The 12,249-nt window shown below is 38.7% G+C and overlaps 2 protein-coding genes and 1 long non-coding RNA gene across 4 annotated transcripts; all 3 read right to left on the reverse strand.

The window, feature by feature from the left end:
- Nucleotides 1-17: 17 nt before the first annotated feature.
- On the reverse strand, nt 18-2,985 carry LOC145899111 (uronyl 2-sulfotransferase-like). Of its 2 annotated transcripts, XR_014402463.1 has the most exons (9): nt 2,852-2,985; nt 2,512-2,774; nt 2,370-2,449; nt 1,825-1,978; nt 1,333-1,430; nt 758-877; nt 622-662; nt 266-495; nt 18-217 (listed from the first exon to the last, which is right to left on the reverse strand). XR_014402463.1 is itself a non-coding variant. In XM_082987829.1 (8 exons), exons 1-8 carry the CDS (start codon nt 2,952-2,954, stop codon nt 335-337), a joined length of 1,020 nt encoding a protein of 339 aa, XP_082843955.1. In that variant the 5' UTR covers nt 2,955-2,985; the 3' UTR covers nt 18-334. The 2 variants fall into 2 exon arrangements, 1 of the variants encoding a protein (XP_082843955.1); XM_082987829.1 differs by having other exon boundaries at nt 18-495.
- Nucleotides 2,986-3,885: 900 nt separating this feature from the next.
- Nucleotides 3,886-7,377, reverse strand: LOC145899468 (uncharacterized). The gene is made up of 7 exons (XM_082988256.1): nt 6,864-7,377; nt 6,333-6,547; nt 5,823-6,108; nt 5,675-5,751; nt 5,243-5,369; nt 4,805-5,051; nt 3,886-4,490 (listed from the first exon to the last, which is right to left on the reverse strand). The coding sequence occupies exons 1-7, from the start codon at nt 7,021-7,023 to the stop codon at nt 4,250-4,252; spliced, it is 1,353 nt and encodes a 450-aa protein (XP_082844382.1). The 5' UTR covers nt 7,024-7,377; the 3' UTR covers nt 3,886-4,249.
- A 1,236-nt stretch (nt 7,378-8,613) lies between these two features.
- Nucleotides 8,614-10,455, reverse strand: LOC145899052 (uncharacterized). The gene is made up of 4 exons (XR_014402460.1): nt 10,332-10,455; nt 10,006-10,110; nt 9,571-9,698; nt 8,614-9,496 (listed from the first exon to the last, which is right to left on the reverse strand). It is a non-coding gene; the product is annotated as an uncharacterized LOC145899052 (long non-coding RNA).
- Nucleotides 10,456-12,249: the final 1,794 nt, after the last annotated feature.

A 12,249-nucleotide genomic window follows, 5' to 3' on the forward strand; every position in this document is an offset into this window, starting at 1 on the left:
TCAAGGCCTATAAGCTTGTATATGTTTGTGGCCATGAGAGACTAAGAACAAACCGGAAACCAGAAAGTAGAAAGGCTTACGTTTATTTACAGATACAGACAATATTATGTCGATGAACTTTGAGTATGCTTTTTATATCGGAAGAAAAAAAAATTAAAATTTATCAGAATTTAGCATGAAACACTCCAACCTCAAACCAACGCCAAAACCATCAATCCTGAATAAAATTGTGCTGAAGGTACTTCGTAAATGATCTTTTTTTTACAAATATTATCTAATGTATGTTGTATTGCATCCCGTTCTGTAATTGTTTGTATCTATCCTCGCGATTGCGTCATCTTACGAGTCCCATGCGCTTTATTACGTTCAGTTGTCGATAAAAGCGATCACTCACGAAGTCGTAAAACTCCACCTCCGGGCGCAGGAACTCTCTGATGAGATTTTTGATAAACTCTGATGGTTCAACTCGCGAGTGCGTTTTGGTGCCGTTAATTTCTGAAATAAATACACAGATTTTCTTGTTACTAATTGCTGGAGAGTTTAAACTTCATATTTTGCTTGTTTTAATTTTCACGCAATATCGACAGCCTTTATTTCTGACCACAAAACCTACATATTTACCTGGAGAGTTGAAGTAGAAGTTCTGAACATTTTTAAAGTATCTGAGAAAAAACGCACCATTAAGGACAAGTTTTTTAGTATAAAAGAAGACAATGTTTACGAACAAATATTTCTAAGTGTAAGGTAGCAACTTTACCTTGGTATGAGAGTTTCCAGTACAATGAGAGTGTTTTTCATATCTTCCAGTAGCCCGACTACGTAGAAATGTTTCAAAACGTTAAGTTTTGCTCGATCCAGAGCTCGTGTTGTCAGTTTCCTGCAATATAAGCACCTTATTATACGAGGTTTTAATCCGGAAATGCTCTAAGCACTTGTTCAAAGTTTTTATTTTAGAGCACATCGGTATTTGAACCCAAGATATCCTGGCAACGAATCCCAAACGGTTTTCTGCTTGGTATATGGGTCGGGCGCTTGCCTGCCCTTTATTTTTTTGTAACTAGCTAGCGACACCTGGAGATTGTTTTTTTTAAAGAAATGTTATCACCACATGTCGTTGCACCGTTTTCAGTAAGACTCCATAGATAGGCAGCATCGGTCAAGCGCACGACTAATATACCAAGAAGAAAACCTGATCGGGATTCGTGAGTAGGATATCCTGGGTTGGAATCTCGGTGAGGTCCCAAAACAAGCAGAATCGCGAGATTTGCAACATTGGTCAAGCGCCTCACTCATTATTCCAAGATGAAAACCTGACCAGAATTACGTACTTACGTGCAAAAATCCTCATGGCCACAAAAATAAGCAAGCATCGTCTTATCTTCGACGACGCATCGCGAAACACCGTTTGCCGTGATGCATTCTTCCAAACTCTTTAAATAGAACAGAACGGTTGGAGTATTTTTGCCTTCAACAGAAATATTTTCAACCAACGAAGCAAATCGTTAAGTATAAGTTAAAATTGGCTTCTGATAGTAACCGGGCATATTATATATTGCTATAGTTTGGAGTTAAAGGGTTTTTCAAAAGGTGTGGACAAACATTTCCTTTGAAACTTGCAATTACTAATCCGAACTAATGACACAATGGATACGAGTTTAACTCGCAAGCAACGCCTTTGTGTACAAATAAATTACAGGTCTTGCGTCGTGCGCCGCTATTGTAAATGTTCAGAAGCGTAAACTTCATTCATGATTACTTTTATACACGCAGCAAAAGCGCCCCATGTCCGTGCGAGGTTGATATCAAAGTGCTTTACGCGCTTACCATGTGGAATAGCTCTGTGCTCACTTCTGATGCTTGACGAAAGTTAATTCCGGTGTTTTTCTGGAAACCGAACCTTCGGTAGTAATACATGCTGACTGCTCGCTCAACTGGATCGCGTATGATGTTTATGTAGATGGGGTTGGTCTGATTGTAACTACACATTCAAGAGGTTGATTTGGTTCATTCCCTTACATTATGCGATAACACTTCACAAATGCGACTTCCTTGTTTAAAAAAATCTACGTTGATCAGTAAGCTGAAAACTGTTTTATCGACTCATCGGGTCTCATGAGTGCAGTTAGGTGACTGAAGACAGTGGTCTTGCGTGATATCCAGCCAGTACTTTACGCCTACGTTAACTAGCCAGGCGACTTGGAACACAAAACATATGCGGGAACGGACATTCAGAAAGACTGGGTTTTAGAAAAATCATTCGAATGGGATGAAAAACAAACATTTAGTCGTAGCTGCAAAGTAGGACAGCGAACAACAAGTTTCTGATTTGTTTCCTTTGAATTTTGAATTGATAAAACTGAGTCACAAACCTTTCGAAGTCTACAAAGTTAAGATGACGTACATAGGCAGTAAATTCCTGGTATTCTTCGAACGTACGTGTAAAGGTTTTCTAAAGAGTTTACGGAAAACGTAAATTTCGAAAACAGGAGTACCAATGATATTAATATTAACCCTTTCGTTTGTGGACTTTAGGCGCCGTGGAAGACCTTCCTTATTCACAAACTTCAGGTCAAAACCATTTTTTGTACTTAACTTCTTCAGGCTCCACACCATTACAGAGCTACCGCATTTCGGCACGCGATTGTAAATTAACCGATCTTCATCCAAAACTGTAGTAGGGGGAGGATACAATTGGTTTACCTCCTTCTCAAAGACAGTCGACCTTTCGTTTCCCGTGTGTGCGTTAAAGGGCTTCACGTGTATCTGCGTATCGCCTACAAACAAGGCAACTATATTTAATCAAGGCAACTGGTTTCTAAGATTACAGCATAAATGCAAAATCTTTTGTTACCTGTTGCACAAACCAGGTCTGGTAAAATCATACCCCGGTAAATGTAAACACCCGAACAAAAAGCAACCAACATAAAGCACCAAAAATACTTATGTTTCTCCATTGCTCCTTCCCACTTGCCAAATGTCTCCTGCTCACTTTGTCGTAGGTTTATTTACCCCAACTTTCACTGTTTGTAATCAGAAACCTGTTACCTATATGTAATCCTCGAACAACTTTACCACAGCGTCAGTATCAAAAACATTTCTCAGGCTCGGTCAACCGCGACTATAATTATGGCGACTACTCACAGGTCCGTGCCGTTCGTGCGCCGTTTTCCTTGTTTGGATAAATATATGCATTGATTCTAGTGATGTTCTGCACCGGGTATCCGAACCCTGCCGGGTATTGACAGATTTTCAGCATGCAGACCCGGTCGGGTAATACACCTAGATTTACCGGATAGTTGAGAACCAGTTATGGAAGTTATAGAAGCCTTTTACTGACAAATAACTTGTAGTCCTGTAGTCAAAGTAGGGATCAAATTCGTGAGTGACGCTTTAAAACCTCAGCACAGAGAACTGCTAGGACGAAAAAAATGCTTTGATGCAACAGATAGCAAGGACAAGCATTTTAAACAATTTGTCCTTCTTCTCCGGCGACATCCGAAGAACTCCAATAATTCACTTTTTTCCTTAGTCCAGTTATCCAAAAAGTCTTTTGTAAATGCTTCCACGTCCACCAACGTTTGTTTCACATTTACGACATACAAACACACAATAGTTTTGCAAATTACTTAGTTTTGCACCGTTTTTTATAGTTTGGCTAAGGGACAGGCTACGCGCTGCGACACAAGGTAAAAAAAGTGGCCGACTCGATCTCCAACGTGAGAAAGATGGTTGAATTCCTTCCCAATCCCAGGCTCCAACCGAAAAACCTGGAAGACCGACTCGCCGTGATCCAACTCGAATATTTTAACTTTAATATTAATTTGAAATTATTGAATTTAGAATATAAATCAAAGAAACAGTTTTAATGTCTCATGAACTGAAATTTGTTGGTGTTTATTTCCAGAATTAGTTGTACAACATATGCCTGTCGACAAAATAAACAAGTTTGCTTACAAATGAATAATTCACTGGAAAAAAAAGCAAATGTAGCAACAACAAACAACCACATGGTCAAAAACCAACAAAAGACAACAAAAGTCCAGCAACAAAATCGTGCAGCAAGAAACAAAATTAATTTTCGTCCATAAGTATTTTAAACGTAGCACAGTTTTGTTACTTTGCCGATGGCTTTGATGCTAATAGATAATATATGAAAAAGCAATGCAATAACGACGTAATAAAAAAAAGCACAGAAAGTGTCATAGACAGATTAGCAACATCTAACCAACAGAAAGGATTTTGACAACACTCATTCAGGCGGCGGTGACACGTAGGCGGCAGTCTGAAGTGCCACGTTGCTCCTCTTCTCTAATTGGTCGAAAAAGTGGGCGGTTTCCTTTCTGTCGCTTGAACGAACATCCATCCACTTCCACAGTGACAGCACCATCACAGCAAGGGTGACGAGCATATCGATCAAAAACAACACGACTACGTCTGGAACCCGCTTGATGGCGCACAAGAAACACTCGTGTTGGAACGGGATCTCGCATCTACACAGAAAATGAATTAGAGTTATAACAGCGAAATTTGGACTTTGGAGTAAAGCAACAACATATCTCATGCCACTGAATGTATATTGACTTGGTGATTAGCTTCAGTGCTGCAACGTTTCGGCCGCGAGCTACATACGTTATTTATGTCTTATACGTAACAATGTTGGTGGAAAATATAAACAAATTTATTTTGACCGCTTGTGTTCAACTTGACTGGGGTAAAATACAAACATGCAGACTACTCAATTGGACAAAGCAAAGGTAACCTTTCTTTGGGTGACCATTCGCTCCTGGATAAAACATTTTCTCACCCAAAGGTTTCCGAAACTATGACGTCACCGATGACAGAGCAGAAAAACCACGTCATCAAGGAACCAAACATAACTAGTGCCAATAAACACGTTCCGAGCTGTTTCAAGGCGTACATCTTCAGTAGAAACGTGCTGTCAAAGTTTTTCTTGTCGCACCACAAATATATCATCGTCTCATGCAGAGGAGCCTTGATCACCTTTCGCTTCGGGGCGTTTTTGTCAGGTGTGAACGGTGCAAGTATGAAAGCTTAAAGTTGTGCATTGGGAGTTAGGCGTGGCAAAATGGTTCAAATATGCTGGAATACCTATGAAATATTCTGTTGGAAATAGTTCATATATTTGTATACAACATGATTTGTTGCAGTAAAACGCAATCGGGTTATGAGGACCTTTAAAAACCATGTGGTTAACAAGACAAAAATGACACTAGTTACCTACTAGAAAGAATGTACGGCAGGTGGTGAAGGGATGCGAAGTTTTCGTAACAAAGCATAGAGAAGAAATTCCTATCCCTCATATTGCCCGCCACAAATCTTTCAACGAATCCAAGTTTCGGTGGTAAATCCTGAAAAAGACACAATGGTCACTCCACTAAACAGTATTTTTGTTATTTAGGCTTGTGCTTTCATGGTCGCTAATATTAAACCAACAGGGCAAAACTTCCTATTTTTACGTGCTTTTGGATTCCCTGTAATCACATAGGTTCTACGACGGGAAGATATGTAATTGCAGTGGTGCACCATTCGGTAACAGTTAACATGTTGTAAGGAAGCAACATTTTGCACATGCCGGTAGGTATTATACTATCCCTTAAAACGAAAAACAAACACTGGATATAACATTCTAATATTATCTCTAGATATAAATTGCCTTATTTTGTGGACCGTCGCCACTTGCTTCGCCTTTGTCGTCTTCGGTTTGTGGAACTGTAGATAACTGCACTTGTTCTGCAAAACACCGAAGTAACACTGATTTGGGGCGAAGTTCCACGTTCATTATGTAATAGAGAAATTCTTACCGCCGTTCTCGCTTGGAGAACCATATCCATTTCCACAGCACGAAATTGTGACCCGGTTTAAACACGAGGTCGCAGGATTCTTCACCTTCTCGTTGCCCCATTCTGTTCTCCCATCTAGTGACGAGCTCGTGGCATCATAAGGCTTGAATTTGTACTTCCCCATGGGCACTGTTTTCACTTTTTCAAAAATCTCATTCAACAGAAGCTGCATGAACTTGAGATGACCAACCAGACGCGCACCAACGCGAAAATGCCAAAATGCTAACGGAGATGCGAAAAGAAAAGCCTAAATAAGTGACAGACGTTATGGGATGGGTGCTCTGAATGGTTATAAATATACCTGGCAGCACCAGCAATGAGTTATGGAATACTTTCAGGAGCGGTACCGAAGAAAGACTTTATTTCAAATATTTCGTTAAAGTTGGGCAAAACGATACGCACAAAAAGTCGAAGTATTCTTGGACAATTACGTTTATTTTTTAAATAAACCTACTTTCAAGTTTTTTTTACCTGTACAAACATTAGGTAAGGCAAAGCTTTCAGAAATCGCTTCAAATTCGCCGGATCGGTCAAAATATCGTCGGAGGAATCCAGCGTGACATTGCATGAAGAAGAACTGCTTATGGTCGTCTGGTCGTGAGCCCAACAGTAGGTTGTCGCAAAGCTGATAAACTCACCGCTTGCGTCAGCATTTGAGGTTGCCGGATGGCAGACGAGACTGTTAGCTAATAGTAGGTTTTTATTTTAAAGTCAAAACGGATGGAATGTTGGATTTCATACGAGGAGAATATTAGAAAATTTTTTATTATGATTGTACAGTAAAAGTTAAAACAGCAATCGATTACCCAATAACATAGCTTCAGTGGAAATGTTCAAAGTCCGCATAGTAACGGAACTAAGGCGTATATCCAGCTTATGAATCAATTAGTGATGTTTAAAACCTATCTTGCATTGACAAGTTGTGAAATTGGGGATGTTTAACATTTTGCATCATCCAAAATACCCAATTCAAGAAATGAAAGGAATAATAATAATACTTACAAGATAGATCTCCTATTTTCGCAATAACAGCAAGGAATAATAATGTGTAAACGCCGAGCAATCTTATGAGGCGATCCGTTCCCAATTCGATCACCACTTCACGCTCATGCTGCTTCGAAATGGAATCCAGAGAATCGGCGAGATTTCTACCTTGGTCCATTTAGTAATGTGTACAAGGTTTAACAAAACAAGATGCTGAAAGGTTAAAATCAACATTGTTACAAGCCTGACAAGTCCATGAATTTTAACCCCACTGCCAGCGTGAATTTTCCTTGTCCGGAAAAAAGTGACTTAATCAAAACAAAACATACTTACAAAATGCGATTTACAGCGCACCTGAACAACGAAATGTGTATTAATATCCCAAAACCGGACGAAATATGATTTTAAAGTTTTGACTTTTAACATTAAATCATATCCACTTGGCGGCAATATCTTCGTTGCATACAGGCGGTGCTAAGAGTGACACCAAACTACACCGCCATTACAAGCAGTATATACCGATCCATCAGCCAAAAAATTAAGTTCCAATACTCCTACACGTGGGCGTATCCAGGGGGGGGTCCGAGGGGTCCGGACCCCCCCCCTTTTGAGAAATATTTTGGTCTTTTTTGATAACTAAACAAACGCCACTTAGTTTTTTGTCAGTTTACGGACGAAACGTCGTTTTTCAGTGGCCACGTTGTTATGATAAGCGGTTTACTTGCGTGAAAGTCAATTAGTTTAGTTGTTAAACTTTGAAAGCAGTACCTTGCATCGAATGTTCCATAACGTTACACAATTGCGCAAGCAAGAAAGCCACCGTTTATATGACGATTGGCGAGAACACTGGCGTTTGTATTTTGCGATTCTCGCCTACAATTAACCTTAGTTTATACCTGAAAATCGGGGAATTCCCTAAAAAATTTGGACCCCCCCCTTTAAAAATTCCTGGATACGCCCCTGCTCCTACATACGACTAAGGCAAATGCAAAACTCCTTTTATCGCTTTCCACTTATTATCGATTTACTCGTTTTATCATATCCGCCAGGGTTGTGAGACAAACACTTCGCTTGCAATCATCTGAACGTAGAAGCGACTAAGTTGAAATGCCAGTCCATGTATGTTTTTTTATCGCGTTTCCTTCTATATGTAGAAATATAGGCGAAATATATTAAACAAAAAATAGCTAATGACAAACAGGTAATGCATTTTTTACATGCGTTAAACATACACATTTGATGGTATGCATTTCGTTAAATAACCTTATAATGCGTCCTGAAACTCTACATTAGTTATTTTACCTTACTCTTTCATTTTTTGTCGCTTTGTGTCCCTAAATCTCTTATATACCACTAAACAAAATGACCTTGTGCTAAAACATAGTTTAAATCCTTCGCTTTTTAATTAAGTGAAAGTCAAACATTTCAAATACTTTTCTCAACACAATTGACATTCCCTCTAACATGCGAACTGAAGTTACCCGATGGTGAGTGACAACACACGTGCGCACTAAACTGCAGTGTATTGATAATGAGAAACATTTAACTGGGGTAACGTGTAACGCACAACAGCACAATTTCGGCAATTTTGCGACAATATATATATGTATAAAATCTCTCCGGGTATTCTGTGGCACTCAAAGACCCAACTTTTGTCAAGTTCTCTGGTAACGCGAAAACATTAGGCATTTGAGTGCCACAGACAGCCTGACTTTGAAACCATTTTTTTTATGTGCTACTTCTTCGGAAAATACACAAACAACGAAAGCTTAATGCAAAATCTTCACTGCTTTTGCGAAACACATAAACTGCAAGTTCTACGTTAACGAATATAGCAGGGCAACCACAAGTACTGACCGCCCTTGTTCTCAAGACAAGCCTGCAGACAAAACCAGCACGTTGTTCGGACCAAGAAAAGAAACGCAGACAGAGTCAGGAGAATGGCGTTGGGTAAATCAACGAAGCGTTGCAAACTTACTGATCCGTAGAATATGACGTCAAAAACTATGTTTTGTCGCTATACTAACAGTCACATACGCATGTAAACGAAATAAACACAACATACTCATGGTTATGCCAATGTATTTTGCAGTTAAAAATGTTAAACATGCACAACTAATGTTAAAAATTCCACTGGATATTGTATGTACATGAAAAAAGTCGAAAGCACTACTTTTTAGAAAGTCAATACATCTAAGCGATTGTGGCAATGGACTCGATCAATGCAAATTGTACACAAAGCACAACAACAAAAAGACACAGATAACCATCGCCGTTCCCAAGACAGAAAGACAGACAGATTATACCAGCACCTGAATAGTTTGTTTCAAAAGAAAACGCAGAGGAGACAGCTTGAGAGTAGGAGAGTGGAAGAGTGAGAAAGGTGAGTGAATCAACCAAGCGTTGCAAAAGTTCTGGAGCGAAAAAACTACGGTTAAAAACAGGTCTTGTGATGAGAAAAGCAGGACTTGACATACACAGCAATATTAGAACGTCAGTGGACTTAGTTTGATGATCATTCATTTCGCCTGAGGCATGAAGAAAGTTTAAAGTTTGGTTTTGCCGAGTCTTGCAAGCATAAAACGACTGAAGCAAAACAATTTGAATGAATACGAGAAGCAATATGTACATTATTATCAAGCATTCACTTGTCGCAGCAATTATTCCGTTGGATGATTATTACAACTTGCAATAATATCTTACAACTTAGCAGTAATATGTTTCATCATTGAGAAAATACGTAAATCGACCGGTTGGCCAAATCCATTGCTACAAAATGCCCTTTGTTGCCGGCATTCAACTCCTTGCTGTCAGAAAGGTTTGAGTTTGGTGAGAAATAGAACGGCCCACATCCTGCAACAACGTAAAATTAAGCGACAATTACAAACATAAAAATTACCCAAACTGGAAAGGTTAACACAAGTTCTTCTGCCATAATTTGTCAAAATAAATTGTGTTACAGTATATCCAATTACTACAGTATGCCTTATTTTTCGATAAGAATTTGATAATTGAAAGCTTGTAAATTAAATTAAAGTACACATCTAAAAAAATATAAAGTTTTTCTTGAGACTGTGTAAGTTTCTAATAAAATGTTCATGGGGCCTGCAAAACCATTTTAAATAGTCTCTACTGCGAAGTGAGTTTACATCAGGCCTACCTCCAATCATCTCTTTCGCCTTTTTGATCATTTGTTCAGCAAATGTATCACTCTCCAATGCATCTTCAACGAAAATTTCGTCCGCCGGGATATTTTTGTCGCCTTCTGCAAAACGCAAAAAACACCATATGCAACCAGAAGCGAAGAGACTGGAAGTTTGTGAATATTCATCATGTTTTTAACAAGATATAGGCATCGTTTCTCTTCGATTTCGACACCAGTTAAGCCTTCTTGGTGAACACCGTTTGATGGCATCAAGGCAAATAATATACGATCTTTATGTGCGTAGTGCGGTGAAAAGCTTGATAAGAACCAGATATACTTACTTCGGAAGTAGACGGGCATGATGCTTACAGCTGTGGATGTCGATGCTTCTGCTAAGGTCAAAAGTTTTACTACAAACAACAGACGTCCGATAAATTCTGTAACTGATAATTGTTAAAACTTTCCGTCCACAACCAACAAAGCACTTACATATATACATACTGTATAAGTAACATAGAAGCATAAAGATAAAATTTTAAAAAATTAGTGTATGTTCGCCACTAACATTCTGTTCACTAAAATATAATGACAAAGCTTAAACGGGGCTTTGATTTTTCGCTTGGCTGGTCCACTAAGCATAAATTAGCCTTGATCAGCAGTTAATGTTGCCAGTATATCCAACAAAGCTTGTATACAGTCTGCAGCCCATGTTACAAGCTTGGTACTTTCGGAACAAGTTTTACCTATTTAAGTCAAAATGACAAGAGCAGCGTACCTAAACACAAACAAGGTTTGCATAGTGAGTTTCTGTTCTGCTTCACAAATATGCAAAAACTGATTCAACGGTATACGAGATTGCGTTGGTAACATGCGTTGACTGGCTGGCGCAACTACCAGCACGTGCTGTTAAATCTGCAAACGTCTGGCTTCAAAATACACAGGAAGCAATAGACTGGGAGTTAGCCGTTTAGCTTGCGTAACGCACACTATAGAAATGAAGGGGTGCTTTCAGTTGGTGTTGGACTTAAAGGAAAGTAGCTAAATCCCTGGAACTTGTTCTATTTACCAGTATAGGATATCTCAAATCTGTATCTAGAACGTGGTACATGGTGCTCTAGGTTAGCTATTTTCTACATCAGTCAGCAAAGTATACTTAATAGCGCTGTAATAGACATTGATTTGTGGGAGACATCTTACCGTGTACCCGTCACTACAAATCACTGCAAATCGAATTACGCGTTCTGCACGTTTTAAGGTTTGCATTTTAATCAGCCAGAAGTGTTTTTACCAAAAGTCTAATAAAAATATTTCTCACATAACTGCTATAAATTGATGAAATTAGGTACTAGCATTATTTTTTTTTTGATAAAAAATAACTGATGTTTATTTCTCTAAAACCATGCAACAAAACTCCTGATGACAAGCTAGGTAAAAAAAATGCAAAGCAGCAATAATTACATCAGTAAATAAATGTAAGAACGTTTTCCTTGCACCGTCTCTGACTGAGAAATGGCGTCTTGTTGACACCAAAACTCGGACGAAAGTTCTTCTTTTCAGCTGACTTTTTTCTTCCTCCCCTCCTGCTCCCACTCCTTCGTGCTTCAATGGCCACGAAAAGAATTTGTTTCTTCTTCTTGTTTCTTTCAAAGTTTCGTTTCGCCAAACATTGCTTGTGACGTAAAGATTTTCCACTCCCATTTGCTCCTGGGAGTTTTTATATTTCTTCTGTACAAATTGTGACTCGGATCACGAGTCATGGCAACAAATATCTACCTGTATCACTTTGTTTATTCACATTGCCCTAAAATATAATAAGAAGCTTGGCATTAACCCAAAATTGTTTGTGTACCTATCGGTCATGCTTGAGCATTTGCCTAACCGCCAGAGCGCGCTAAAGAAAATTTTCGTTATTTCAAACTACATCGCTTTTCAATCTTTAAATGTTAAAAAACAAACTTAATTTTATTCGAAACGCAAGTGATACGTCTAATTCAGTGTTTCTCAAACTTTTTCCAATCACGTACCGCTCATTTGTTTTTTAATACACTGCGTACCACCGTATTACTATACCATAACTGTTATGACATAACACCAATGAATAACAATTTAGCCAATATCACCAGTTGCTTGGTTTTCTTTATTGGTGCATTTGTGACGCAATAGTATCAACGTGAAATTGTTGCACAGTTTAATATCAACGTGAAATTGTTGCACAGTTTAATATCAACGTGAAATTGTTGCACAGTTGAATACACGATG

This window comes from Ascidia mentula, chromosome 4 (assembly GCF_947561715.1).
Source record: "Ascidia mentula chromosome 4, kaAscMent1.1, whole genome shotgun sequence".
NCBI classification, from domain to species: Eukaryota; Metazoa; Chordata; class Ascidiacea; order Phlebobranchia; family Ascidiidae; genus Ascidia; species Ascidia mentula.

Excerpts from the sequence above, each read along its gene's own strand:
- LOC145899111 (XM_082987829.1), bottom strand. The coding sequence starts at position 2,954 with ATGGAGAAACATAAGTATTTTTGGTGCTTTATGTTGGTTGCTTTTTGT. Across the intron at positions 1,979-2,369 it reads AACTTTGTAGACTTCGAAAG|TTACAATCAGACCAACCCCA; the intron begins GTTTGTGACTCA and ends TTGAATGTGTAG. Across the intron at positions 663-757 it reads CTGGAAACTCTCATACCAAG|ATACTTTAAAAATGTTCAGA; the intron begins GTAAAGTTGCTA and ends GTTTTTTCTCAG.
- LOC145899468 (XM_082988256.1), bottom strand. The coding sequence starts at position 7,023 with ATGGACCAAGGTAGAAATCTCGCCGATTCTCTGGATTCCATTTCGAAG. Across the intron at positions 5,752-5,822 it reads TTCTCCAAGCGAGAACGGCG|AACAAGTGCAGTTATCTACA; the intron begins GTAAGAATTTCT and ends GGTGTTTTGCAG. Across the intron at positions 4,491-4,804 it reads ATAGTTTCGGAAACCTTTGG|ATGCGAGATCCCGTTCCAAC; the intron begins GTGAGAAAATGT and ends TTTTCTGTGTAG.